A 27,150-nucleotide genomic window follows, 5' to 3' on the forward strand; every position below is an offset into this window, starting at 1 on the left:
CATAAAATGAAAAAAATAATTCATAGGAAAAGTTTTAATTGTTGCATCACTTAAACTCTTAAGACAAAATTCGAGCAGTAGCACCACACTGCTCGATGGATAGTAAATTGCGTTGTGATAGTTTATTTAAAGGTTCAATTCTAGTTTTTTTTGGCTCAAGCCCGAAGTCAGACAGAAGATGGCAGCAGGAGGAAAGCAAGAGGTAAATTGATGAATCATCAGATGACCATATTCAATAATATCGAAGTTGGCTAGGAAGTATTTTTATCCTCCTTGATTTCTTACTTTGAGGGGCTTCCATGAATAAATTAGGCCAGTACTTTCGACTCAGTAAGTAAGGATTCCCTCGAATTGAACAGATGGTAGTTAAAATAGAATATTTCACGTAGTTCGAGAATTGTGTGAAAAATAATTCAGGATCTTGGATTGACAGGCAAAATAAACATACGCGAGATATGCTTGAATAAAAAAAAATGGTTATATACTATATAATATATAGTTACTGTTGTCTAGTTTGTTTCCGCGGAATCGCGAGAGAAAATATCGGTATTGCAAGTTGATAGTGGAACAGTAAATTTTGAACGTCAAGAAAATAAGCAAGAATGACCATAAAGTTTATGGCACAAACTCATACAATACAGCAGTCGGGTGGATCTTCGGGTTCGTACCCAAAATTTTCGCTGATGACTAATTTAACTTTCTCTATTCGTTTGAAAAAAGGTTGGTCGTTCCAAAAATAAGCGGTTCGGAAGAAGGTCTCCAAATGCCTGAAACGAAGTTTTGCGCATGAATTCATGATAAAGTATCTTACGATTTCCATATCCGGTAAATTTTTCGTGCCTGAATGATAAGGTAGTCGAGATACGCTGCTTTTGTGAAGACTTTTCCACGGATGACGATTTTTTTGACATTTTTCGATGGCCAAAGTGGAAAACAAGCAGCTTCCAGCAAAAGACAGACCCACTAGAATCCATTCAAATAAGCGAGAGAAAATTACGAATTTTGTCTTACCCACTTGGAGTCATCTACTTTCGGCCGGTATTTCGGGAAATGGAGCGATACTAGAAGAAATATGAGGTAGAGCTGAAGTGGCTTTGAGCCGATGCAAATGCATTGAAGATTCGGTGGTGGTTCGTTGTTTTCCATGTGCTTAGATCTATAGAACTTCTTCAGTGCCTCGTTGAACTCATCACAGTCTTTGAAAGTCTTAAAAATATTTAAGAATTTATTCAATCTTAATTGATAATAATGGCGGTTTAGATCGATATCGAACGCCTGACCATGCCAACTCGTGAAAAGCGGTTTCGCATGGACAGAACGAGCTTTGTGACGTGTTATCATGCAAGTGCGGTTGTTACCGAGACGAAAAACATGCTCAGAAAAAGCTGTGAACATCTTATAGTTTTTTGATAAATGATGATGGTAGCTATTTTCTCTTGAATTACTTTTCCGTAGCGAGTCGCTGGAAAATCTCAATCTCTAAGTAGAAAAATATTGATAAAAGAGTTGCATAACTGAGATAAATGATGTGAGTGAAAATTACGTGGAAGCTTTCAGTTCGAGCGGGGTCTTTAAAGTAGACAGTCCAGCCAGATTTTTCGTACTTGATTCTACATTTTAATTCGAGCTCTGCAAGCCGCTCATCTATTTGTGTTAATTCAACCAACTGTGAGAGATCTGACAAGCCCGCACGACTATGAGTACTGCTAGAAACCACGAGTTAGTTAGAAAGACTCATGGATCTAATGAGAATATTCATCACCTGTTTCCTGGCATGGAGGGCTCGAAGCTGTATAATTTTTTAAGCATCACCGCTAGAATAATTTAAATTTCCAGAAATTCACATATCTGGGTAAATTTTCAATCGCCGATTGAAAATCGTTACACCTGCGATCTTCTTTTCTTTTTAGAGAAAAGAAGAAAGCTTTTAATCACCAAATAGCGCATTATTAATTACATTGGGTGATTTTGGCTTGCGATTTTTTGTCTGCGTCACCTTGAATCTCTCCAGGCTGGTCATGGAAGCTGATCGATTCGAGAATGTCATCTGTATCAGACTCTGATGTCACATAAGACGGGCGTTTTCGCTTTCGCTTTGCTTTCTTGGTCTGTTTTGCTTTTTGGTTGTGGAATCGCCGCGCCAGCCCGTTGCTGAGCACACACTGCTCGAGCCGTTCTTCGTTCGATAATCCACGGAGATCTTCTGCTTCGAAGTAAGCATCAATCAATGCCTGAGGCATCTTCTTCAGCTAAAGTCAACAAGTCCGGCACTTGAGTAGACTAGATTATACCTTTCCGTTCTTGCTAGGAGGTTCTTTAGGGATACCAGCGTAGTTAACGGTGCTCCGTGCTTCAACCCATGCCTGCGTGTGCCTTTTTCCTAAAATTTATGTATATTTCAGATCCAATAATTCTTAATACTTACCTAAGAATTCAACATGGTACTTGGTTGGGTTGCCATTATCGTTCGTGTCGAAGAAATTTCCTTCAATGGGGTCGTTGCATATAATCGCCGGCCAAGCAGTGAAGCCAGTTAATTTCGCTTGCACCAGGGTTCCCTCCAGCATATTGGAGTAGACGTAAGTAAGTCCAGCCTGCTCAGCCATCTTCTCGTACTGCAGATGGTTAACCTCCGGAATGCTGCAACTGAAGAACAAAAATATCGATGACGAACTTACTCATGCTCTAATACCTATTGAATGCCTCATCAGGATTGAACTCGCAATACCAAGGCTCGTCTTCGAATGTTTCAGCTACTTCTAGCGGTACGCGTCGCCATTTGAGACACTCTTCATGTTCGCATTGAATCCATGCATCATCTTCAAGCTCTTTCTGAATGCTCATGTTCGTATAGTTTGATTAAATGCATCTTACCGCGATCGCTTTAACGTTATCACTTTCTGTCGCTTCTTCTTCATCCTCTGTTGATGATTCGTGGGTGTTAACCATCTCCAGACCGGGTGTGTAGTTGTTCGATTTGAATGAGGGCACCTTGTAATCGATTTTGTTTTCATCGCAAAATTCGCGACGTCGTTTGCACTCCTTGTCGAATAGTTGAGGCACTGAATACGCAGATCTTAGTTACGCTTCTTCAATATTCTAGGAATTCTGATTCATAACTTCTGTGCGACGCCCTAATTAAAAACCACGAACTGAAGAGATCCTTACCAATTAGAAACGAAATGTCCTGTAGAGTTTGGTCGAAGCGGATATCTGAGAGGGGATCAGAGGGATGAAGGCAAATATCGCACACTGGACATTTTATATCGTTCTTTGTCTTCAGTCCATCGTAGACGTATTTGAGGATGCACTAACAATATGGCTAGCAGTGAACTTAGATGGTTGCATAAATAATCTTACCGATTTACAGAATGCGTGCATGCACTCGATAACCATCGAGGCATCAATTAAGTATCCTGTGCAAAGTGGACAAGTGAAGAATTGATTCAGTTCATGCGACTTTTGTCGGGGTTACTTCTGCTCACGAATAGTAGAAATAGATAAAGAAATATCCCCAAGCCTGAAATGTGACAACGGTATCATCTGGCTGAGCCGCCAAGGACATCTTCGTCTTCGGGGCCGCCCCTTCTTTTCTTCACTCCGCACTTTCTAAGAGGCAAGCGGCGCCTTCGTTGGCAGCGATGCCGTTCTGAACTTAATACCTAATGAGCTGGGTACGATGACGCCTTCCAAGAGATTTCCTCTGATTTCCTATCGACGTGAGAAAGGAGGAAATGGAAAGTTTTGCAGCAGGACGAGCTCACTCCTCTGACTCGGGCGGCGGTTTTGTTTAACCTGCCCAGGGCCGTGGCGTAAATTGTGGCGTAAAGCATCGCCTAGCAGGCACTACGCACGATTTGATAAGCTTCTGCTGAGCCGTATTTTATCACCAAATAGCGAGGACCGTGATATTTTGAAAATTTAATCGATTTGCAACCGCGCACTTTCGTGTTAAGTTCGAATATTAGTTTATTTTAAGAAATAACGAAGGGAAAAGTAGATTAATAGTTGATATGGGCGTTGAAAAACGTCGCTTGCGCCAGGAGGTCAATGAGAAAAGCGCCTTTCTTACCCCAGAAGTATAGTTTAGTAGAGCTTGTATGCCATTCGAATCCATCGATGCGCATACGCTCAGGTGAAGTAAAAAGCTCAATAGGTTGCAGATCTGCTGCTTTCAGGAAAATAATAAATACAGAAAAGTTATGGGAGAAAACGAAATAACGAACACATGGCGAGAATGAATACGCCGAAATAGGGGAACTTGAATCAGGAGCAGAGAAGGTCAATATATTTTCTGGAGAAAAAGAATCTTTATCTTCAAACATCCAAAGCCGAAGACTACAGTTTGATATTGATGCAAGGTAAATGATCTAGAAATGCTTTATGAGGATAAACTACTCAAACAAAACTAACCTTTGAAGAAGGAAAGGATTTCCAGAGGATACCCTGTTTCGGGCTTTTCGAGTTAGTGCAGCAGCTTTGAAATGGAGGTAGTGTAAGATGAATAATTGGTTCATTAGTTTGATCTGACAGACTCCAAACGTGAATATTGCCATTCTGCGAGAGGGAAGCCAATAAACCACTAGAAATGTCAAGACTTGTCCTGTCAACTTTGTCTGAGAGATTCTGAAACTCGTCGACAACCGGGCATATAGAATGAGGTTCTGTCGAACGAAGGTCGACTTTCTGAAAGAGCTCAAAAGGAAAAATAGAATCGATTCAAACTACCTTAAAAGAGAAGAGATCGCTTGCTCCATCGCCGTTTGCATTCAAGAAAACAGAGATTTGTATAATCGTGAAACTTCCAACTGAAATAATGAATTGTCTCGAGGAGCACCAGTGGATATCTTTTGCGTAGCCTTCAACATTGATCTGAGTGGATTTTATAAAGCCGTATTTGCCATTTTTTCGATCCCAAACGCAAATGCGTCCATCCTTTCCACCAGACGCCACTAAACAACCATCTGGAGACCATCTAATTGTGAGAACTTTTTCTGTGTGAGAAGATTCTCCGTTGGTTCCTAAATGATCTTTATATATTTTCTTTCATAGTTTATCCGTACCTTTCAAATGGAGTATATAACTTCCGTCAAAATCATAAATGCAAGTGAGGCCACTCTCGTAGCCGAACGCGATCTGACAGTTTTCAGCGCAACGAAAGTCAAATGCTGAGACTTTTTCTTTCTCTCGAACGATCTCTTTGGTGACATTGCTGGAACTCTTCAATTTTAGCTCGAATGATGTGCTTGATGAGCCGATCACGCATATTTTATTCTCAAGGAGATTCTGAACGACTGCACTGGTTTCTTTCTCAGAGATTCGTTGAATTCCTTGAGTTGAAAATGATTTGAAGCAAAACTTCTGGACGATTTCGAGATCTTCACGGGTTCCGTAAAGCTCTGTAAGAAAGTTTCTATTCCCCTTTTCGCTAGTTGGGAAGGATATTGACAGAAACGAGTACAAAATTGGAATTATTTGCGGAAACTTGTCGAGCCAATACTTGCAGAAGGATTCTTTAATAAGCGGACTCGATGAAAACACAGTCGGCGTTTCTGCATTGGCGATTTCTTTCTCGCAAAATTCGGTAAAATGTGCTGATTTGTTGCGGATAGCTTTCACCAAGTCGATAAAGGTGCGTTGATAGGCGTCAACGATCTTTCCTTTTTTTGCGTGGCCAAGGTGTTGTCTTCGAAGATGCTTGCAAATTTGGTCGCGCCAGTCTAGCTCGTCAAACTGATAGTCCATGCATAGGATAGCATTTTCATCTGCATTCTTGAGTAAATCGTAGCACTTCTCAATATAATCGAGCTTCTCGATCTCGTTGAAGAAAGCGGGATGCTTGGTAATGGCTTCGACGCTTATTCGCTCGGTGAGATCGTTTTTTAACATAGTCTCGAGGAGTTGCTTGAAAATGGAATCCATGACGGCTTCTAGCGACGGCTCTTCCAGTGGAATTTTGTACCATTCATTTCCGAACGGATGGCCCCCGTCAGTCAGCACGAAGTAAATAACCAGACCCAAAGAATAGATATCCGACTTTTCGTTGGCTTTCTGAAACTTTCCGCCGCTATTCGAGAGGGTTTCAGGCGCGCTTTCGAGAGGTTCTTTGTGCTCTACTTATAACAAACAATGATTTATGAATGAAAAATGAAGAACCTGTGCCTATAAGCGAGAGTACCACAGTAGGAGGTGTGAGAAGTTGCCTTCGCGATGGTGTCATCAGATTTTGTGATTTTACTCAAAGCAAAGTCTGATAGTGCGCAAGAATAGCCATTGTTTTCCCTCTGAATGAGGATATTTTCTGGCTTCAAATCGCGATGGATAATTTTTTCTTTTTTCGAGTGCGAGGAGTGAAGATACTGGATTCCGTCTACGATTTCTTTGAGTAATTTACGTTTTTCTTCTGCGGTTGGAGTCTCGTCACGGATCAACTTTGCTAAATCCAAATCGTACTTCTTCATGAAAATATCTAAGTGCCAATGGCCGTCTATCATCTCGTATTTACTGTATAAATAGCGGCAGATATTCTTGTGTTCATAATGGCTAAAGAAAATTTTCAAATATAGAATCTTTCGGATAGGAATTATCTTCTTATTAAAAATAATAATGAGTAAATTTTAAAAGTAAATGTAAATTACCGAAGTACATCGATTTCGCGTTGGATTTTCGTTCTTGTATGTTCATCAATTTTCTGCCGCTTGACCGCGACAACACGTCCTTCGAGCTGTCCCTCGTAGACAGTGCCAAAGCCTCCAGTGCCAAGAATTTTTGGCTGACGGTAGCCTCGCCAGGGATTCCAATTTTAGGGAGTGCAAGGACATCATGAAAGGGCTGACGCGTCTGGAGCTGTTGTCGGAGAGCCTGGTTTTCGGCCTCGAGAGAGCGCACGCGTTCCTCAAGAGTTTCAACAATATCCGTCAGTCTTTGCACCTCGTTACGCGAAGAGTAACATAAATGCTCAAACTCACTCCCTAGATCCCGGTACTAAATTAAGTTAAATATATCACCAAAGTGGCGTAAATTTGTACCTGTCTGAGAAGGGAGTCATATTCTTCGCTGTGGGTCATCTCTCGCGGCTCGAAAACTCATTCTAACGTGATGCGTCTTTGTAAGGGTGATAATAAAAGGGAAAGCGTCAACGATTTTGAACTTGAAGGAGCGATGAGTCGAAGCCTAGGCTTGACAATGGTACAGTACAGTAGTCAATTACAGTTGACGGAACAGTGGGTTCTTCGGGGGATACAGCTAGTATTCACGGTTTAGTTGTCTTAGTGCACATTTTACTTACTAATAGAGGACAGGGCTTTCATGCAAACACAAGCACTTTCATCGCCTTTGCCACAGCGCTGATCAAGATCCCAAATGACGTCGATAGGAATTCCAGCCTTGACGGCGTCCGCATGTCGAATGATGAAAATAATGACCGAAAAAGGCATGTAGCAGGCTATTGAATCAGTTTATTCTTTGACGCGTTCGAGAACATACCTAGAAAAATTGCAGTAATCAAAGAATACCAGGACCATTTTAGAGCATGCACCGTCAGTCCGTTTGCTTTCTTGTTTGAGTTCTTATGAAGCAATTCAATGAAAGAGAGCTCGACCTTAGAAAACTTTTCCTCCAAGCGATTAAGAACAAGAGCTTTTTTCGCCAGGCTGAGCAAATAGGACGCGTAGATGTACATGCCGATATTAAAGAGACCAAGAAATGGATTTATCGCGAAACTAGAAAAGGAAAACTATCCGAGGACTCTCATCAAAGCAAATTACAAAAATATCAAGCTACATGCGTTCCGCGGCGCTCGGACCATTCTATTCATCATGTCTTCCCTTTCTTGTTCGGTGTCTTCGAAGTACTTCTCGGATCGTTTCTCTCGGATATCATGCACCTGATCTCAATTGACGAGCGAAACGGATAGGAACTACCTTTCTGGTGGGGAGGCTTTGGAAAAAAGAGTTGCCATTTGGTCGCTTCCACCTAAGCTCCTGTTGCTGGTCGATTCGCTTGTTCCGAGAGATGCGCTTCGACTCTCCAAAGCGTCGCATTATTCGCGCAGGGACACCCTCGATTGTTTCTCTTTTCGAAGCCAAACAGTTCTCCACATTGAGTGTTCTAGAAGTTGCTTCTACTCTTCGTCGAAAACATACTCAACAGAACAGTCTGCTCGATAGCTGAAAAATTAAATCCCCTTTGGCCAATCAGAAGTCTTCTGTCGCGCCACTGTCGCGCTTGTCTTCCTGTACTCATAAAATCAAATTCAAAAGAGATCTTCGTCCGAAGCACCAACAACTGTGGTCGTCATTACCGTACCTTACGGTCAGTAAAAATTCCGGCGTAAGTAGGTGAATTAAAGTGGTCATATTGAATCAGATCAGAAGAAATTCTCCTCAAGACGATAATCATTATCAATTTAGATGGAAGCGCTCCCAGACGAAATTGTTCTGAAGATTTTTGGAATCTTGGAAAGAGAAGAAGAATCATTTCGGTGCAAAGAGTTGCGGAACGTCTCCCAAAGTAGTCTCAGAATGGAAGAAATTTTTTTCAGAATGAAGAAGCGCTATCTTACACTAGGCAGGGATCTTAATTTCTGCTGAAAATCAATGGCGGTCGCTATGCAGATAATTCCGAAAAATTTTTGCAATCGCAAAAATTTCGCAAATTGGGATTTTCGCGAAGAAACTTAGATCCCCGACACTAGGAGAGCTTTGCTAGTAAAATTGACTTAAAAATATTTGTGAGAAAGATGACATAAAGCCAGACAAAGACGAAACCGAAATATTGCGCATTCGTAAATCACACGATGAAAACGATCAGCACATTGCAGATATTCTCAAGAGCCCCAACATCGGTACTCTTTCGCATTTGACACTTCGTGGTTTCGATCGTTACTTCCGGAAGATTCTCGGCCTCGTCATTGAGAACGCCGAGTTCAATTCTCTGCGATCATTTTCAATCGAAGCCTCTTCGGGGGGATTCGTTTTTGAGGAGTTCAGGAATGAGTTTAAGAATGCTTTATGAAAATCAACGAGGAATCAGTAACTGTTATAAACTTGATGTTGAGAAAGAGCGCACAAATTAGTTCCAAGATTTTTTTCTTTAAATTAACTTGAACTCAACAAGGAAACGCTTGATAACTTCTTTCGAGTTTTAATAAATGAGCGCTGGCATATACAAGATTATTGGGTAAATCTCTTTCTGGACCGCACTTCGCCGCAATGATGGCTAGTCAACTAGGAATAAACTAACAAGTCGGTCAAACGTTTCTCTCTTTCGAGCGCTTACAGGTCCTTCCTGGCAGATAAATGTGCTCAACTAGAATCTTTTACGGCTCGAAACTTCTTCCCGATGAAAGCAGGAGTTATCGGTTCACTGAGTTTCATTCCGACTCTTACGCATTTAGAACTGGTCGACTCAGAATACGGGATCTAATGTTATCTAATCACTGATTAGATTTATCCATCTAAAATGCAGCGTTCATCCCTTACCAAGGTCCAATAAACCCTGCTTTCAACTTTTCCTTTCCAAATCTGCGGTCTTTCAAATGCTGCCAACAAAGGAATCAAGAGGTTTGCAATAAACGAAAATCTCCGGAGAGATCCACGCCAAAATAAAAACATCGGAGATAACTCATCGTTGATCCCTTAGACGCTGAAGTTATCTGTTCTTCCAGTTAGAAAGCGCTTTCAACTGCCATCCTTGGAATTCTTGCACATTGAAAATGTGCAATTTTCTTCACCAGTGAGCTTCTCCCCTTCCCCAAACTGAGACGATTTTATTTAGAAGACCAAAACACAGTTTATATTCAACTTGTTCTGTCTGCCTTCTTAAAGCTTTCACCACTTGAAATCATCGCTCCAGTTTCTGAAACAGCGTTTGTGATCTGCGAAGAGACCGAAAGATTTGAATTCCTTTCGCAATAAAGTTCGAAACAACCTTTCTTTATTTCTTCGCTGTTCGTTTTCAGTCTATAGAGACTATAGTCTATAGAGATTTTTGAATTTATCGACGCTGGAGGTCTCTCACATGATAATTATTTATATTGTTGTCTTTTTAGACGCCTTTCAAAGGTCATAAAAAATCGTCTCGCTCTGACGAAAATCTAGGCCAAGTTGTCTTATAAATAAATATCGCTGCTAGATATCTGCATCATGCCCTTTTGAAATAATGAAGATCCATGCCTTTATGAATATTATGCGGGACGGACGTCTTTCTCGTATTGATATTTATTATGATTCGGTTAAATGTCAGCAAAAGCAAGCCGCATATCAAATTTCATCGGGCTTTTGACGATGGGCTTAAGCCAGGGCGCCCTCTTCTTTTACGTATTATTAGAATCCGAAACATAGAGACCAGGCAATAAAGAGAAGTCAACTTGGAGTTATATTTCCGATGAGAGTTCTGGCCTCTTTGCTTGCAGGGCAGGCCTTTGCAGCTAACACCTGTGAGGTTAACTCTGACAGGAACGGACATATTTGCCTATTTTGATTAAAACAGGTCTAAGAGAATCAGAAAATATATCCCGGATGAAGGTCCAAAAGCGCAATCTGCTCTGCACTTGTTGCTTTTTGCAATACTAACTCTGGTCTTTCTGGCTGTTCAGGTAAACTTAAAATATATTTTGCAATTATTTTATGCATGCGCAAACAATAAATTTCTGAACCAAATTCGCAAATAAAAACTTTAGCCCAGAATTTCACAACAAGAAATTGCTGCGAAAATGATCTTACTAGCTGTTCAAAAGCGCAAGTGATAGAAGAAGGAAGTGCTGCGTACCAAGAAAAATTTGCTAGCGGGGGTCATTGTAATCACAAAACTACGATTCGGGTGGACCCTCCGAAAGAATGCATAGCAAAAGAAAGTATGAGCAGTGTTAATATCTGCTGGAAGCTTAAATGGTATTGTCACGATCCAACTGCCCAGGAGAGCAAAAAAATATTCTAGCTTGGATTAACTTTATTGGTATTTAAAAATTTCTCTTCGATTATCGAAGTTCGATATATCGAAATTTCAATGCTAAAAAGGGTATTTACGCAATGATGGATGGAAACGGCCCTTGCGGAAACAATCAATGGGCTACGGTCGGCTGTTGCTACGCTGGCGATGCTGGAGCTAGCTGTAATCGTGCTCAACTCCTTCAAGATACTACCGAAATAGCAGACTACTTTTACCGAGGTAGTGGAAACTGTAATACTGCAGATTTCGTCTTGGCTGATCGTGATATTCCAACTACAACAACAACAACGACGACGACAACTACTACGACAACGACGACCACCACATCGCCGCCGCCGCCACCCCGATGCGAATCAAGAAGGGATAAAGGAAAGAATGCAGTCTGCGCTAGATTGAATTCAATCTGTTCGGGCTCGACTCTCACTTCTTGCGCAGTCGAGAATTGGACAACAAAAGCATGCTGTGAGGGATCAGCATCTTGCACTGCGGCAGAGGTATTTGCGGATGGTGATCTGATCTTTGAAGAAAACTATCGAAATGGCGGCAGCTGTAACGCTAAGGAAAACATTCACATTGAAGAAGAAACTCCAAACCGCTGTTCCGTGCTTCGATCTAAGTCAACAGTGGATATTTGCTGGATGATGAAATGGTACTGCCATGATCCAAATGCTAAAGGAACAATTGATATGACCCTCGGAAGTGGTCCATGCACAAACGCGGCTTGGGGAACCATCGGTTGTTGCTATGCGGGAGACAATGGTGCTGGATGCAACAGGGACAGTATTCTTGCGGACGCTGACGATATGGCTGACTATAGATTCCGAACACTCGAAAACTGTCCAACTCAGGACTTCTTTCAGGAAGCTCGACCGGCTCCGACAACCACAACGACGACGACAACCACCACAACAACAACAACTCAGCCACCAGGACCCTGGATTGTCGGAGAGACGGAAGTTTTCTTCGACGACTTTACTGACTACAACACTTTCAGAGATCAATGGATAGTCGAAGTTACGCCAGACCCTCACAATAATGAGTATCAGTATTACACAGATCGAAAGGCAAATGCAGATGTTATTGATGGAAAACTTGTCCTTACTGCAAAGAGAGAAAATTTTGGCCATCGACAATACACCTCCGGACGTGTCGTATCCAAGTACGCTTTCAAATATGGAAAGATTGAGGTTGTCGCTAAGACTCCGGCTGGCCGCGGTCTTTGGCCCGCCATCTGGCTCTTGCCCGAAGAAGATGTCTGTGGCGGTTGGCCACGATCTGGTGAGATCGACATTTTTGAAGGACGAGGTCAAAATCCACAAGAAATGGTTTCTACGATTCATTTCGGGCCCCTCTGGCCAAATAACCAGTATCTTCATGGTCCAAATATTCAATCTGACTGCGATTATACTGCTGGCTTCCATAAATGGACACTTGAATGGACTCCAAACGAATTGGTCTATTCGTTCGATGATGAAGTGATGTATATCCAGTCGCTTGATACAGTCATTGACTCATATTACGGAAACAACTGGCAGAGACCCTTCGATCAATATTTCCATATTATTCTCAATACTGCTGTTGGTGGTGATTTTGTTGATGGGCCCGACGCAAACGACGTGTGGGACTATCCAGAAGCAGAATTTCAAATCGAGTCAGTGAAAATTACACCTTTTACTGACATAATTGATCCAGCTAAGACTACTTGCGAAACCTCTTCCCATTGCAATAATTGCAAAGCTGACACAGATTTCTGCAGCGGTCAAAATAGTTATGAAAAATATATCTTACTCAGCAATCCAGTTAATCCTGTTCAATGTACGGCCAATACAGGAAAAAGCAACACAGATCTTTGTTGGGGAATGAAGTGGTTCTGCCATGATCCAAACGCACAGAGTCCATTCAATTGGGGAAGTATGGCTGTTTGTAATGGTCAATGGGAAACGATTGGCTGCTGCTATTCTGGAGACAACGGCGCTGGTTGCAACCGCAATAGTCTTCTGGCTGACGTGAGTGATTTGGGAGCAAAAGTTTACGAGGTGACTGGAGAGTGTACAAACAGGCGAGGACAAGATACTAACGGCGCCATCATCAAACTTGCAGGCGATTTGTCAGTTTCCTGTGCATCTGAGCCGACAACAACAACAACTACAACTACAACTACAACAACGACAACTACAACTACAACGACGACGACAACTACTACGACAACGACGACCACCACATCGCCGCCGCCGCCACCCAGATGCGAATCAAGAAGGGATAAAGGAAAGAATGCAGTCTGCGCTAAATTGAATTCAATCTGTTCGGGCTCGACTCTCACTTCTTGCGCAGTCGAGAATTGGACAACAAAAGCATGCTGTGAGGGATCAGCATCTTGCACTGCAGCAGAAGTATTTGCGGATGGTGATCTGATCTTTGAAGAAAACTATCGAAATGGCGGCAGCTGTAACGCTAAGGAAAACATTCACATTGAAGAAGAAACTCCAAACCGCTGTTCCGTGCTTCGATCTAAGTCAACAGTGGATATTTGCTGGATGATGAAATGGTACTGCCATGATCCAAATGCTAAAGGAACAATTGATATGACCCTCGGAAGTGGTCCATGCACAAACGCGGCTTGGGGAACCATCGGCTGTTGCTATGCGGGAGACAATGGTGCTGGATGCAACAGGGATAGTATTCTTGCGGACGCTGACGATATGGCTGACTATAGATTCCGAACACTCGAAAACTGTCCAACTCAGGACTTCTTTCAGGAAGCTCGACCGGCTCCGACAACCACAACGACGACGACAACCACCACAACAACAACAACTCAGCCACCAGGACCCTGGATTGTCGGAGAGACGGAAGTTTTCTTCGACGACTTTACTGACTACAACACTTTCAGAGATCAATGGATAGTCGAAGTCACGCCAGATCCTCACAATAATGAGTATCAGTATTACACAGATCGAAAGGCAAATGCAGATGTTATTGATGGAAAACTTGTCCTTACTGCAAAGAGAGAAAATTTTGGCCATCGACAATACACCTCCGGACGTGTCGTATCCAAGTACGCTTTCAAATATGGAAAGCTTGAGGTTGTCGCTAAGACTCCAGCTGGCCGCGGTCTTTGGCCCGCCATCTGGCTCTTGCCCGAAGAAGATGTCTATGGCGGTTGGCCACGATCTGGTGAGATCGACATTTTTGAAGGACGAGGTCAAAATCCCCAAGAAATGGTTTCTACGATTCATTTCGGGCCCCTCTGGCCAAATAACCAATATCTTCATGGTCCAAATATTCAATCCAACTGCGACTATACTGCTGGTTTCCATAAATGGACACTTGAATGGACTCCAAACGAATTGGTCTATTCGTTCGATGATGAAGTGATGTATATCCAGTCGCTTGATACAGTCATTGACTCATATTACGGAAACAACTGGCAGAGACCCTTCGATCAATATTTCCATATTATTCTCAATACTGCTGTTGGTGGTGATTTCGTTGATGGGCCTGACGCAAACGACGTGTGGGACTATCCAGAAGCAGAATTTCAAATCGAATCAGTGAAAATTACACCTTTTACTGACATAATTGATCCAGCTCAGACTACTTGCGAAACCTCTTCTCATTGCAATAATTGCAAAGCTGACACAGATTTCTGCAGCGGTCAAAATAGTTATGAAAAATATATCTTACTCAGCAATCCAGTTAATCCTGTTCAATGTACGGCCAATACAGGAAAAAGCAACACAGATCTTTGTTGGGGAATGAAGTGGTTCTGCCATGATCCAAACGCACAGAGTCCATTCAATTGGGGAAGTATGGCTGTTTGTAATGGTCAATGGGAAACGATTGGCTGCTGCTATTCTGGAGACAACGGCGCTGGTTGCAACCGCAATAGTCTTCTGGCTGATGTGAGTGATTTGGGAGCAAAAGTTTACGAAGTGACTGGAGAGTGTACAAACAGGCGAGGACAAGATACTAACGGCGCCATCATCAAACTTGCAGGCGATTTGTCAGTTTCCTGTGCATCTGAGCCGACAACAACAACAACTACGACTACAACAACTACAACTACAACAACGACGACTACATCTACAACTACAACTACAACTACAACAACGACGACGACAACTACAACTACAACAACTACAACGACGACTACAACTACGACAACTACAACTACAACTACAACTACAACAACGACGACTACAACTACAACCACAACAGGTAATCAACTATGAGTAACTAAAATTTTGGAGAATAACAATTCCAGAACAAAATCTTTGCTAAGATTCTTTGTCTTTCCTAATTCTTGAGAGACTAAATGTGATAACAGAACAAAATGGTTCAATATGAATGATATAAGATCATATATATTATATAGTATGAATCTCATTTCAACTTGTTGATCGAAATTATCTCAGGATGATTCATTCGATTATCTACTTAAATTATATAAGTTATATATATATACCTCAGATAGTATACTTTATATATATAAGTAGTTTTAAATTTTCTCACCACTTATTTTGCACGTTTTTGCTGCTAGTCGGACCCAATAGGCTCCCACAACCTGTACGTCCAGTTGCATCTGCGGTTTTCAACTGCTACATAAATAGCAGAATATGACTTTGGTTTATCATCGACAGCACTTCGGTAGAAAAATTTTCGCGAAAAATGATTTTTACCGGACTTTTCCTCGGTGCCGCTCATGCCCAAGGTATTTTTTATCAAGTATCTAGTAACACCAAGAGATTATAGATACTCCCAAGGAGTCCTACCTTAACTGCGTCAATCTGACTGGACTCAGTGGCGTCATTTCTAACCCTAGAGAACCCTGCAGTCTTTCTCCAGACGGATGCTACACTTCTGGCCAGGACTATTGCTGGAGAGTTCAGTCTAGTTGCAAAACCATCCGGGCCAAGTTCAACAAATTTATTGTGGAAGAATACATGTCTGGCAAGGACGACTGTCCATACGACAAAGTCCTGCTTTCCTGGTCAGGAAAATTTGTTGAGCTATGCGATCACTCAGCGGCTTCAAAATCAGGGCAAGGTAAGATCTTCAACCCTAACAAGGATCCTGAAAACTTGGGTTGGCTTGATTGGGTCTCTATGGATGCTGATGAGTTTTTCATCGAACTCAAAACTGATGCTTCAATCGACTTCTACGGCTTTGATCTGGAATGGGAGTGCGAAGAATTTACCACAACAACTTCAACAACAACCACCACCACCACCACCACCACCACCACCACGACTTCAACAACGACTACAGAGGAGGTCTTGACTACAACTACGTCCGCAGCCAACGAGACAACTCTTATGGAGCGGAAGAAGAAGCGTCCAAATAGCGAGGAGTCGCGAGGATTCAATGGATACTGGGATGGATATCATCTTTATGACATCGACGACTTCGCAAAGCTCTTCTTTGAGTGCACTCAGAATGCTCTTGACGAGATAGACCGTGAGTGAGGAGTTCATTATTACCCTACTAAGTCATCTTTAGACTGCATTGGTGACAGCAACCGTGGCAGAAAGGTTCGACAGAACTGGGAGTACCGATTCAAGCACCTCATCTTTTCTCTTGGACAACAGCTTCGAGATGAGAAACGAATGCGTAAATGTCAAGGCTCAGGTGTAGATGTAAGCAATGAGGCCGCGCGAGCTCTTTCAAAGCTCAAGCACGACGAATATTACGGCTATCACGGAAGTCACGGCCACGCTCATGACAATAACGAGTACCTCGAGCACTTCCATAACTTAGAAAACGTCTATGAACTCGGTATTTAAAAGTGCATAATATTTGAATAACACCATTTTCAGCTTTGGAGAGTCAATTCTTTGGTTGTACTGGTCGTGCTCAACTCGCCACCAAAAAACGAAAAGTGGCAAAATTTCACTCACTTGTGGACCGTGTCATGGTAGGCTCTTAACGCTTTGAAAGTAATACTAAAATATTCGAAAAAGCGAGGGTTGAAATACTGCGACCATGACCACGACGATCACGATTACCACCATGATGACCACTTCTACTATGACCACAAGAGTGTCTCTGTCGAGCAAGATAAAAAGACCCCATACTAAGCAAGTGACCCTGGACTGGAATTGACGACGCATGATCTAATTTTAATGTACTGTCTGGTGAACCTGTAGGGAAACAATATTTTCAATAAAGTAGGCACGTGGAAGTCCTCTGTTCTTTAAAAGCTCTATACCAAAAAGAAACTATTACAACTTACGTAAAATTTTGCTTTTCTTAGTCTGAAATATTGAAAACAAGGAGAAGAACATACGCACATATTTTTTATACAAAGCACGGATACGTAACTTAGCGAGCGATCATATAGTTGCTAATATTTGTAGATTGAAATAACGCGTGAATTTCTATTTTGTTTATTGGGTGTTGTTGAAAATAAATAAACTGGCCTGGTCGCTTTTCTATTTAGGTGGGCAGTGAACCGCGGCTTCTTCAGTTAAATTACAGTAATTGTCGAGTTACAGTTAGGGTCGCGAGGGTCATTGAACTATGAAACGTGTTCGGTGGTAGTACTGTTTGTGAGTACATTTGCTTCCTGAGATGGTTTCTGGCGCTTCGGTACGAAGTTTACACTTTGAGCTCAATACATCACTTGATAGACAGTGGCCTTCTTGTCGCCCGAACCGGTGACGATGAATTTGTCGTCGCTACTGATATCACAGCACAAAACAGACGAACTTTCTTTGCTCTAAAATAACGCGTTAGCTACTTGACTTTTTCGCTCAGTGTATACCTGGAATATCGATGCTCCATATGGTGTTCTCCACGCATTCAGTAAGTTGTCTTTTCCAGTCGACACGAACCATTTTCCCTGATTAGCGAACTAGATATCTGTTATTGAACTGAAAATACACTTTAATGCTACCTTTAAACTAAGAACACAAGACTCGTGAAGGTGCAATTGGTATTTATCTGGCGTTTTTTCGTTAAGTACTTCAACATAGCTCGACTCCATTCTAAAGTAACAATGAGTATTTATCAAACAGCTTCATATCATATGAATCATATATGTGAACTTACCCAACAGCCAGCCAGTCGCCCGTCGGACAATAGCCAAGTGAGAAAATTTGAGAGTTGAAGTCGTGTTGGCGGACTTGCTTACCACCAAGGTTATGGAGATCCCACTGTCTGACAGTGTTGTCAAGGCCTCCGGTCCACAGTTTTGTACCATCGGGAGATATATCAATACAACTGGCACCATCTGTGTGACCCTGGAACGTTCTAAATTTTTTATTAATCATAATCAGGATAGAGTTCGACTTACCTGATGATACTTTGATTATGAAGATCCCAGACAGCAATATTGCCATCTGAGCAGCAGGAGAAGCATATTTTATTGTCAGGACTGATAGCAAGAGCGTAGCAAGCAGGTGCTTGTGAGTTGAGCTCTCCCTTCGTCCTAGGGGTAGAGCCTCCCAAGTCCCAAATACTAAGAGTGGAAGCTTCTCCTCCGACAATAAGTGTGCGACCATCTGCCAATAATTTGCAACTTCTTATATAATTGTCACGATTCAGACATTCCAAAATAGATATTGGAGACTTTAGATTCGGATTGCCAATATCCCAAATTTTGACACATCCTTTGCCGCCAGTGTAGACATGGCGCGTCGGATTAGATATTGTCACAGCGCATACGACCTTAATTTTTGTTTGAAATATAGTAGATAATATGGACTTCTTACCTCGCCGTGATTCAAAGTGTTAAATGCTTGGGCTTGATGAGGAATTCCAGGACCAGTCAAAGCATCTTGAGGCATTGGAACTGGTGTTGGAGGACCGTCCCCGGAATATTGCACCGAGTAACACCTATTGAGGTCATGATTAATAAACATTTCAAAATTGAAAATTTTAGATTACTTTTGGTGGGCTGGACTGATTCCTCTCATCGAAGCTTCATAGGCACTTTGTGGTAACTGGCGTCCATACATTCCTGCTGATTGGGAAACTGCCAAATGAGACATTGGATTCCTACCAGCAGTAAGAGGGGACTGTCCTTTGACTCCTGGCATTGGCCCTAAACCATGAGCACCCAAGCCAGGTGGAGCACCGAGTTGGTTGATGTATCCAGGAGGATATCCTGCGAGGCTGGCAGCTGGACGAACTGAATTTTCCTTTAGGAATATGAACTGACTAACATAAATGAATTCAAGCAAGCTTGAAGTCAACGATCACCAGATATTGTAGGCCCATGCAAGACGAAAAGGCCAAGTTACCTGGTGGTCTGGGTGAGAAGCTGCCCGGTCTAGGGCTCAACGTACCTAGCCGAGGGTCCCCTGAATGGACCAACCCCGCTGGACGCGGCACTGGAGAGATTCCTGAAGGTCTGTGACTCTGTGGTATCTGTTTTGGCATTTGGTTTGGCGTTTTGTTGGGAATAGATCTAAAGTACAAGTAAGCTGCTTGAAGTTAACGAAAAGAACGAACGGTGGTCGAGGAGGAAGCTGAGCGCCACTTTGTGGACTTCTGCGTGGAGTTTCCTGTTTAACTTGAGGCTCTGGCTTTACTTCAGTTTTAACCTCGGGCTTTGGAATTTGTGCTTCTGTGTGATTTGTGCCAGAAGCATTAGAAGCAGGTCTTGGCGGAGGTTGTCCTACTGATGTAGTCGGGACAACTGGAGCGGTGGCGGATGCAGCGTCGGCTGGAGGCGCGGAAGGATGTTCGCCATTCTCAGTTTTACCTGGCTCGTCATCCACGTCAACATCAAGCTCTTCATCGTCGCCTTCCGTAGCAGGAGGTGCGCCATTTTGAGTTGGAATAGGTTCAGCTGGGGCTGGTGTCCCTTCTTCGTTCACGCGCTGACGTTTTGCGGGGTGTTCGGGTTCTGTAGAAACTGCACGAGGGGGTTCAACGGGGCGAGGGCGAGGAGAAGGAGTGACTTGTCGGCTTGGAGCACGAGATTCTGATTTCGTCGTAGCGGGAGCATGTAAGCTCTGGCGTGATTCTGTCCGGCGAGGTTCCTCCTTGATATGTACACCGGGAAGTCCAATACCGTGGTGCATCAGCGTAGACAAACCCGCTCCTAAGGAAACCGAAGGAGGTCCTGGTAGACCTGTCGGAGGATGACCTGGCAAAGGTATAGGCGGTGGATGTGCAGACATCGAGGCACCCTTTATTTACTTGTAACTATACCAAGGAAGTTAATTTTCTTACCCCTATTATACTGTGAAGCTCTTGTGCCGTCACTTGCTTTGCTCGTTCAACTGCTGCCGCAACTTGACTTTGATGCTAAACAAATTTTAATATTATTCATGAATAATATCATAATAAAGTTGTAACGGCCTGACAATAAGTGTTCTATGTAATAAAAATGGGTAAGACGGAGATTTCCTGAATCAAAAACAAGTTTTAGCACATTGTTTCCAAATTATTTGTAGATTTCAGATTGTTAAGAGGGGCTCTTCAGAGTTCGCCTGAACGAAGAGTGCCTCGTGAATATCCAATTCAAGCGTTGTAGAAACTGGCACGTGAAGAGCTCTTGAGCTCTCCAAGTGGCACTTTGGTGGCGGCGGAGGGGTCGCCACGACGGGCGGTGCTGGATTGGGCACTTCGAGCTCTCGATGACGAGCGCAATCGGAGCTGCGCTCATTTCGGGGAGCACTTGACTCAAGTGCTGCCGATAGCTCAGAACGGCCCTTTGTGCAACGCTGACAAGCTGAAATTACTTGCCCAAAACAACACTCTAGTAAAAGCGCTATTTATATCAAATGTGCAAAATAGAGACTGACTCGCCGTCATATCGCTCTATTTCTGAATAAGGCTAATTGAAGTTGTTATTTGATTCATATTATAGCATTATCTGGTGGTGCGCAGCGCCCGCCATGTTTCAAGCAAATTGCCAAAATACTCAGTTCCACTCTAATAACGTAATGTGTCCAAAACATTGCACCGCGTTTGTGGTAGAAATATTTGGACTAATTTAGGCGATAAGGGCCGCGTTTCCACGAATTAGACAACTTCATCCAGCATCCACTTTGAGCTAGAGAGTCACTTGATCAGCAAAAGCTTAAGGGGATCTGTTCACAGATCTAAGTAATTAACATTCGATTGGATTTCAGCTCGAAAATACTAGCGTACCGTTACAAGCATCATTTCTTTTTTTTTGCAAATTAAGTAACGTATAGTTTCGTTTTTTATATATTTATTCAAATTATAATATTGGGGTCGGAAACGAGAAACCCTGTCTCAAGCTTTAGCTCCGGAAAGTCTACATCGGATTTACTTAAATCCGGCTATCAGGTGCTCAGGATTACTTGTCCTGTATAAACGAATTATGTCTTTCATAAACGCACTCTTGCGGTTTATTACTAAACAAGATAAGTTGCGCGAAGTTTTCACCAACTACATCTTGCATTTGGTGAGCCACCATCAGCAACGTCGCTATCTTTTGCTACGTCGATAACTCGAAATTCGACAAGGATTCTTGGGCACACAAGAGTTGCGCACATAAACTGTCAGCGGCGCTCACAGGTTGTGTGTTTGACGGCGCACGGAAGTGCCGTGTAAATTTGCACTCCCCTGTAATATTTTTGAGTTTGACTCTATCGACACTGGCTAATATTTGCACGCTGAGGGAGAAAATTGTAGATTTCATTCCGTCCGTTCGTGTGCTCAAGTTGATGTTTGGACAGTTTGCTCTCAAGTTGTTTAAATTGACATGGCAAATTGTGAAAGACAAAGAGCCTGTCTAAAGGCGAACAATCCAGAAAAGAAAGCAGCTTATGCCCTTACTCGGCGCTAATCGCTCCACAGGATTTTACTTTTGTTTTATAGAAGGGGCAGGTTATCCGTTTTCTAAGTATTACTTTAACTGTCCACTAGTGTCCAGTAGAAAGCTGCAGATCCGAAGGCTAGTGACTTATCTGGCACTTGAGATTTGCCTGGCCGTTCACTTTAGTGGTCACTTTGTGGTTACCTCTTGTGACAAAAAAGGAAGGATCTGGACGATGATCGAGTTGAGCCTCTTGACTATCTCCGAGTGTTTGTGCATTTCGATGTTGAGGCCGTAGCTCATCTCGTAGTACATCACGTAATGTCGTTGGATTTCCGTCTTCTCGGAAACAAGCTTCTCGCACTCGAGCTTCAAGCTAAATAGACCATTTTAGAAACTAAGTTAAAGTCAAAATCCCCAGGAGATTAATCATTCAAGTTGCTTTTCCCTGATCACGTAATTAGACCATCGCCGTTTTTTAATGAACTGAAGTACTTCTACTAGAGGAGCCGAGTTAAAATTTTCCCAGGCGTTAGAGGCACTTGTGCCCGGTGCTGATTCAATCCGACAAGAATTTTTTAAAATTCACCGTCACATTCCAGGTGAAAATATTTTCCGCGCAACAGAATCCTCGCCCTTGCCAAATTATAGCTAGGCTTTAACGAAAACTGTTTACCAAGAAAGATTAGATTGAGTAAAAACAAAGCAGCCGATGATTTGTTTTTAAACGCGGAGGCCAAGGGAAACGCCAGCCCTATATAAACCTTCTCGTATGAGCGAAACAAAGTGTTAACGAGCATGATTGACTGCTGATAATTGTAAACCGGTCAATCATACAGGTTCGAGGTCATAGTTGCGGAATTCGCCTCCTCTACTCTCATTAACGAGTCTGTGCAGTCTGCTGGAATCTGCACGCTACACCAAAATTGTCAGAGGAGCGCCAGGTGCCAGATTGGTGCTTTACGCGCCAGATAAAACGATTACTCTGGCGCGGCGCCAACACCACCATCTTATAGATAGAATAGATCCCTTTCGGGTTGTGGAAATGCGCTCAACGAAATAACATAACTTTCAAGCTAAGGACGAAAGACGTGACATTCTCCTTCAATTTTCAGGAGATTATCTACACTTAGCTCGCAAGTGATCTCCGTTATATTAATAGTGCCTAAACTTCGATTCGGAGTGGCAGGAACGTCACTCTCGACAGTGTGAAATTCTAGTTTCGCGCGAAATCTCTGTCGAAGCACCAGAGCTAGGAAGTTTGATATTCCGTCTAAATGTTGTGTTTCGGTAACACTACGAGTCCACAAATATCTATTTTGATGTGAAATTCTTCAAAAATATTATTTTTTTGTGTTTCTAAAAAGAATGTTTTTCGATCAAAGAGTATAAATTGAGTCTAGCTTATAACCGAAGCTGACGTAAGGTAGTGAGAGGGCTGAGCGCTCACCGCAAATTAACTCTTAGCGGTGCCTCATAGTGATCAAATTCAGCGTCTTCTAGATTAGCTTTAATGCAAATCAATACGCTTCTTAAAGTCCCCAGTGCTGCCAAATCAAATCTAGATTTGTGTCCTCTAAAAGAACACCGACTACGGCCAATGTTAAATACTCTCAGGGGCGCTCACCTAGTGAGGACAAAACGGTCTCCACTAATCGTCTTACCTTTGGTTCTGTGTAGACTGGAAGTTGAACTCTTCTTTGACTCGGTCGAGAATTTCCAGAACGGATCCTTTCATATTTGGCTTTGAGAGACTCGACAATATTTCATTTTAAATATTTATTGGTTATTACAAACTATTCCTAGTTTTAACAGCGATTCACTCGCGCGAAAGATATTAAACTGCCTTGATCTAATTAATGAGTCAATTAAATTTGTCGAAGTGTCGAGACCTGTTCCCGCGGTCCTCCCTGGCCACCTTGGCCTGTCTAAATAAAAACGGTTATTATTTATAAAATTGATAGTTAAATAATCAGAAACGTGCGTTGGGGTTTAGTATTTGACCTTTGAGCATTATTTGCCTGGGCGATTTTAAAGGCACACTCCCTGGAGTGCAAAGAAGCTCTGCGTTCTTCTGAGCTTATCAATCTTTTTGGCCATGGTTGCGGCGCAGTCGTTGCGGTTAAGTGCGTTTGAGCCATGTAACCGCGCGGTACAGCGGAATGTGAAATCAGGAGCCACTTGAGGGCGGCGGCGGGACATGACCGCGAAATGTGGTCGATTTGGGCCTGACACGGCTCAATTTAACGCGAAATTGGCCATTAACGACCGACCGGTTAGCACATCGTGGGAGACAGGTGAAGATTTCCTTTTTTATGGTCTTGAGGTTTCAGCCGACGTAGATAATCCTACGTTAGCAGTGTACTTTCTAGTGAGAAGAGATCAGCAATTAAGCACTTGACTATTTGTCAAAAATGTTCGAGCGCTGGTGCATACGATGCAGCACCGAAGTGTTCAAAACACCACTTGAAAGCTAGAGAGGCACCTTGGGCGTTACCTGAAGGCCTTCACGCTATGGCGCTTATCGCCAGAAGTCGCCGCGGCGCCGCCTCAAAGTTATCACCCGGATGGCTACGAACACTGATCCCCGCCACCGGATTTATAGTGACTGACGCGATAAGCAGCACGCCGAAGTTCTTAGTTAAGGGTGTAAGTGTACGCACCGATTGTTCCCGCAAGACTCTCTTGCAATTCGGATATGTAGACTTAGGCCACTTACTTTCTTAGAAGAGTCTGAAAGCTGGGAGTTCCACGGTGATTTTCGTGATTTTTCAGCGGTTGATTTGGACGCTTGAGATCTATTACAAAAAGTCTAGATTTCTGCTAACGAATTGAATTGATTTGTGAAGGTTACGAAACAAGAGTCTCAATTATAGCAAATACCGATAGAGGGGCATTCCTCGAGTCCAACTATTTCTTTTCTCCATAATACAAAAAAATAAAATAAAAGCTATTTTATAGAAATATCTGTGGGGTACGCTTTCCGCCAAGCGAATAAAATCGATAAAAATAGAGTGTGTATGGAAACGCGAAAGTAAAAACGAGAGAAACACAAGTGAGGAGACGAGCGGAAACGGAGGGTCCTCCGCGGCAAGCAATTTATTTTCCTTTATTTGTGGCTAATCTTGAAACGGAAGCTTTTACAACTAGCCCTATAATAGGCGGCAACAATGCCGTGAGTGCGCGCAGAGCCCGTTTAGCCCCAATTTGCTCGATTAACAGCGTTGTGCTCCGGTGATATGTTCTCCTTCTTAGCAAGAATAAGGGGAATTAGGGCGTTAATTGTGCCAATGATGCTGTCGCCGCGTGCTCTCTCAGTCAGTCTGATTAATTCGGATTAGCTGCTCGCACGTTCCCTGCGCCCTTATCGCCTTATCTTTGTGAACTTTGGCAAGAAGACACTTGCGCGCTTACAGTGCGAATACAGACGCCGCACGTTGGCACCTTTGCTGCTCTGAGAGTAGAGCGCGCTTACTGTATCTCGTCATAGCCTTATAAGTTCGGAAAACACGGGCAGTGATGGATTAAAGCAATGAAAAGGTGCTAAACTTAGACAAGCACAGTGCTAGTCTTTGCGAGGCAATGCGCTAAGCCCAGTACTAGGGGACGTGTTGAGACTGCCCCAAGGCAGTTGTCACTTCAGGCGTTTTCCGCAAGCACTTCCCGCTGATTTGGTGGGTAATTCCCGAATCAGAAGGGCGATTACGAGCGCATCAATCAACCGCGACATAGCTACTCCGATAAAGCTTATTTGCCACCTTTCGCTGGCACATGCCGAATCTACCCCATCGCAATCAAAACACTTTGTCGCGGAGTAGTCGATAATGCTAGAGCCAATATTTGCGACCTGTTCAAATTTAAACTGAGCGGCAGAAGCGATAAACATGCATCCTGGCCGCCATCATTTGAGAAGCGCACATCTGTAAAGACCCTTTAGTAAGACTTATTAATTAATTTACACTAGCTTCTTCAAGGTGCTATTTTATTCACTTCTAGTGCGGAACATAGTTAGACACAGCTTGTTACTTATTCATGGCGTTTGAAAAACACACATTTAGATTGTTCGATGGGACTCGTCGCTTGTCGCGGAAGACGATCCGTAATCGAGCGTGAAATATTCATGAATGCTTTCGCTGACAGATACCTAGGGAAGAGCAAAAGTGGATCATCAAAAATTTAGCGGCTCGCCATTACCGAGTTGGGCGGATGAATATTTGAACCGACTCGGCCACTCTAACCGAAACTTGTGTTCTAAGCGGTTAAGGGTAAACCAACAGCCCTTCTTCGCGCGAATCGATACTCCTCAAAACTCAAAATCGTGCGCTCAACATCAGTACTCGCTCAGCAAGACCCTGCTACAGTTAAAGTTGCTAATGAGGGTCAGCGAAAAACATTCGATCTTCGCCGGATAGAAATTTGTTCACCGAGCTAGACGAGTTCAATAATAGAAATTGATATCTCGTGGAATCTTCCGGGCGTCACTTTCGTACTCCTCGTTGAATCACGGCCAAAACAACAAGTTTGGAGTGACAACAATTATAAGTCTGGACGGGGAAAATTCGATGAGCGAGGGCGCGTTTACGACGCCACCTTTTCGTAAAGAAAACGGATTAGGCAAATTCGAAACTGAGATCATCATAAAAATGAATTGTCGTTACTCTGCGCAGTACTGGCAATATTCTGATTGCTACAATCCTGATAGACTAAACAAATGCTTGCGCAAGTAAGCCACTGGACTAGGGCTAAAATATTCGAAAAGCAAAAGTCAACAGCTACGTGGACCCCGGAGTTGCTTCATCCCCAAAATCAATTAGTCTCAAATCTTCTAGCTCGAGAATAGTCCCGCGAATGCATTTCACGCTCCTTCATTCTTTTTTCGCCCAGAACTAAGCACATTATTCCCTCTAACCCTATTTTTCCCTGCTTTGAATATTAAAAAATAAAACAAACAACTTTGAAAGGGGATGAGTGCGTGCCCAAATCGCCTGGCACGCTCAAAAGGTCACAATTTTAACGGTGTCCGGTGCTAATCGCCTCCAAAAACGGACAGCTCACGTGTTTGCTAAGGACTTACCGGGCCGGGCGGACGGTTAGTGAACATTTTCGTTTGTGGAGTTTTCTATTCGTCTCGTCTCCGCTCTTCTCAGACGTTTTCTTGGTTACTCTCTCTGCCTTCCCATGCGGCGTGGTTCAAGCTTCGGGTTCGCCTTCTATCTCTCTGCTTTTCTCTCTTCTGCGACGGTTGTGGATCGGTTTCTGATCGAGTTGGAGCTGGCGCGCGCGTTATTCAGCTATCGGCCCGTGTGTGTGTCTCGCTCTCGCTCTATTTTCCTCTTTTTTTGCGTTTTGCCGCTCTCGGTTGCCCTGGGCCATGCGCGGTGCTGTGTTTGGCGCGGCTACTCCGCATGGAGTTGATCACCTGACCTGCGCGAGCCCCTCGCATCCGGCTTCCAAAGACACGA

The 27,150-nt window shown here is 43.1% G+C and overlaps 6 protein-coding genes and 1 long non-coding RNA gene across 14 annotated transcripts; 3 read left to right on the plus strand and 4 right to left on the minus strand.

The window, feature by feature from the left end:
* Positions 1-113: 113 nt before the first annotated feature.
* On the minus strand, positions 114-3,813 carry LOC145710017 (uncharacterized). 5 transcript variants are annotated; one of them, XM_081787700.1, is made up of 13 exons: positions 3,521-3,813; positions 3,361-3,459; positions 3,169-3,310; positions 2,875-3,062; positions 2,693-2,832; positions 2,426-2,646; positions 2,292-2,380; positions 1,958-2,243; positions 1,763-1,814; positions 1,544-1,706; positions 1,012-1,206; positions 812-963; positions 114-767 (listed from the first exon to the last, which is right to left on the minus strand). In XM_081787700.1, exons 1-13 carry the CDS (start codon positions 3,563-3,565, stop codon positions 629-631), a joined length of 1,911 nt encoding a protein of 636 aa, XP_081643826.1. In that variant the 5' UTR covers positions 3,566-3,813; the 3' UTR covers positions 114-628. The 5 variants fall into 5 exon arrangements, with proteins under 5 accessions (XP_081643826.1, XP_081643828.1, XP_081643827.1 ...); XM_081787702.1 differs by having other exon boundaries at positions 1,544-1,703; positions 1,997-2,249; XM_081787701.1 differs by having other exon boundaries at positions 1,997-2,249.
* Positions 3,814-3,944: 131 nt separating this feature from the next.
* LOC145710016 (uncharacterized) lies at positions 3,945-7,103 on the minus strand. The gene is made up of 7 exons (XM_081787696.1): positions 7,029-7,103; positions 6,639-6,984; positions 6,163-6,543; positions 5,064-6,091; positions 4,729-5,021; positions 4,414-4,686; positions 3,945-4,370 (listed from the first exon to the last, which is right to left on the minus strand). The coding sequence occupies exons 3-7, from the start codon at positions 6,492-6,494 to the stop codon at positions 4,002-4,004; spliced, it is 2,295 nt and encodes a 764-aa protein (XP_081643822.1). The 5' UTR covers positions 6,495-6,543; positions 6,639-6,984; positions 7,029-7,103; the 3' UTR covers positions 3,945-4,001.
* On the minus strand, positions 7,097-8,232 carry LOC145710019 (uncharacterized). The gene is made up of 6 exons (XM_081787704.1): positions 7,923-8,232; positions 7,767-7,885; positions 7,616-7,721; positions 7,486-7,555; positions 7,289-7,444; positions 7,097-7,245 (listed from the first exon to the last, which is right to left on the minus strand). Exons 1-6 carry the CDS (start codon positions 8,040-8,042, stop codon positions 7,136-7,138), a joined length of 681 nt encoding a protein of 226 aa, XP_081643830.1. The 5' UTR covers positions 8,043-8,232; the 3' UTR covers positions 7,097-7,135.
* LOC145710020 (uncharacterized) lies at positions 7,970-9,035 on the plus strand. Of its 2 annotated transcripts, none has more exons than XR_014134990.1 (3): positions 7,970-8,335; positions 8,412-8,568; positions 8,762-9,035. It is a non-coding gene; the product is annotated as an uncharacterized LOC145710020 (long non-coding RNA). The 2 variants fall into 2 exon arrangements; XR_014134989.1 differs by having other exon boundaries at positions 8,048-8,331; positions 8,762-9,030.
* Positions 9,036-10,524: 1,489 nt separating this feature from the next.
* LOC145710015 (uncharacterized) lies at positions 10,525-15,312 on the plus strand. The gene is made up of 2 exons (XM_081787695.1): positions 10,525-10,597; positions 10,682-15,312. Exon 2 carries the CDS (start codon positions 11,031-11,033, stop codon positions 15,180-15,182), a length of 4,152 nt encoding a protein of 1,383 aa, XP_081643821.1. The 5' UTR covers positions 10,525-10,597; positions 10,682-11,030; the 3' UTR covers positions 15,183-15,312.
* Positions 15,313-15,503: 191 nt separating this feature from the next.
* On the plus strand, positions 15,504-17,122 carry LOC145710018 (uncharacterized). Its single transcript, XM_081787703.1, has 5 exons — positions 15,504-15,661; positions 15,703-16,407; positions 16,450-16,725; positions 16,767-16,864; positions 16,911-17,122. The coding sequence occupies exons 1-5, from the start codon at positions 15,619-15,621 to the stop codon at positions 17,025-17,027; spliced, it is 1,239 nt and encodes a 412-aa protein (XP_081643829.1). The 5' UTR covers positions 15,504-15,618; the 3' UTR covers positions 17,028-17,122.
* A 198-nt stretch (positions 17,123-17,320) lies between these two features.
* LOC145706549 (transducin-like enhancer protein 4) lies at positions 17,321-27,098 on the minus strand. 3 transcript variants are annotated; one of them, XM_081783964.1, is made up of 15 exons: positions 26,763-27,098; positions 23,587-23,616; positions 23,353-23,432; positions 21,893-22,064; positions 20,131-20,205; positions 20,000-20,087; positions 19,405-19,921; positions 19,194-19,360; positions 18,838-19,081; positions 18,663-18,786; positions 18,245-18,618; positions 18,001-18,201; positions 17,846-17,936; positions 17,714-17,803; positions 17,321-17,668 (listed from the first exon to the last, which is right to left on the minus strand). In XM_081783964.1, the coding sequence occupies exons 1-15, from the start codon at positions 26,787-26,789 to the stop codon at positions 17,561-17,563; spliced, it is 2,388 nt and encodes a 795-aa protein (XP_081640090.1). In that variant the 5' UTR covers positions 26,790-27,098; the 3' UTR covers positions 17,321-17,560. The 3 variants fall into 3 exon arrangements, with proteins under 3 accessions (XP_081640090.1, XP_081640089.1, XP_081640088.1); XM_081783963.1 differs by having other exon boundaries at positions 19,239-19,360; positions 19,405-20,087; XM_081783962.1 differs by having other exon boundaries at positions 19,405-20,087.
* Between the last annotated feature and the right edge of the window lie 52 nt (positions 27,099-27,150).

The sequence above is a fragment of the Oikopleura dioica genome, chromosome XSR (genome assembly GCF_907165135.1).
Source record: "Oikopleura dioica chromosome XSR, OKI2018_I68_1.0, whole genome shotgun sequence".
Taxonomy (NCBI): Eukaryota; Metazoa; Chordata; class Appendicularia; order Copelata; family Oikopleuridae; genus Oikopleura; species Oikopleura dioica.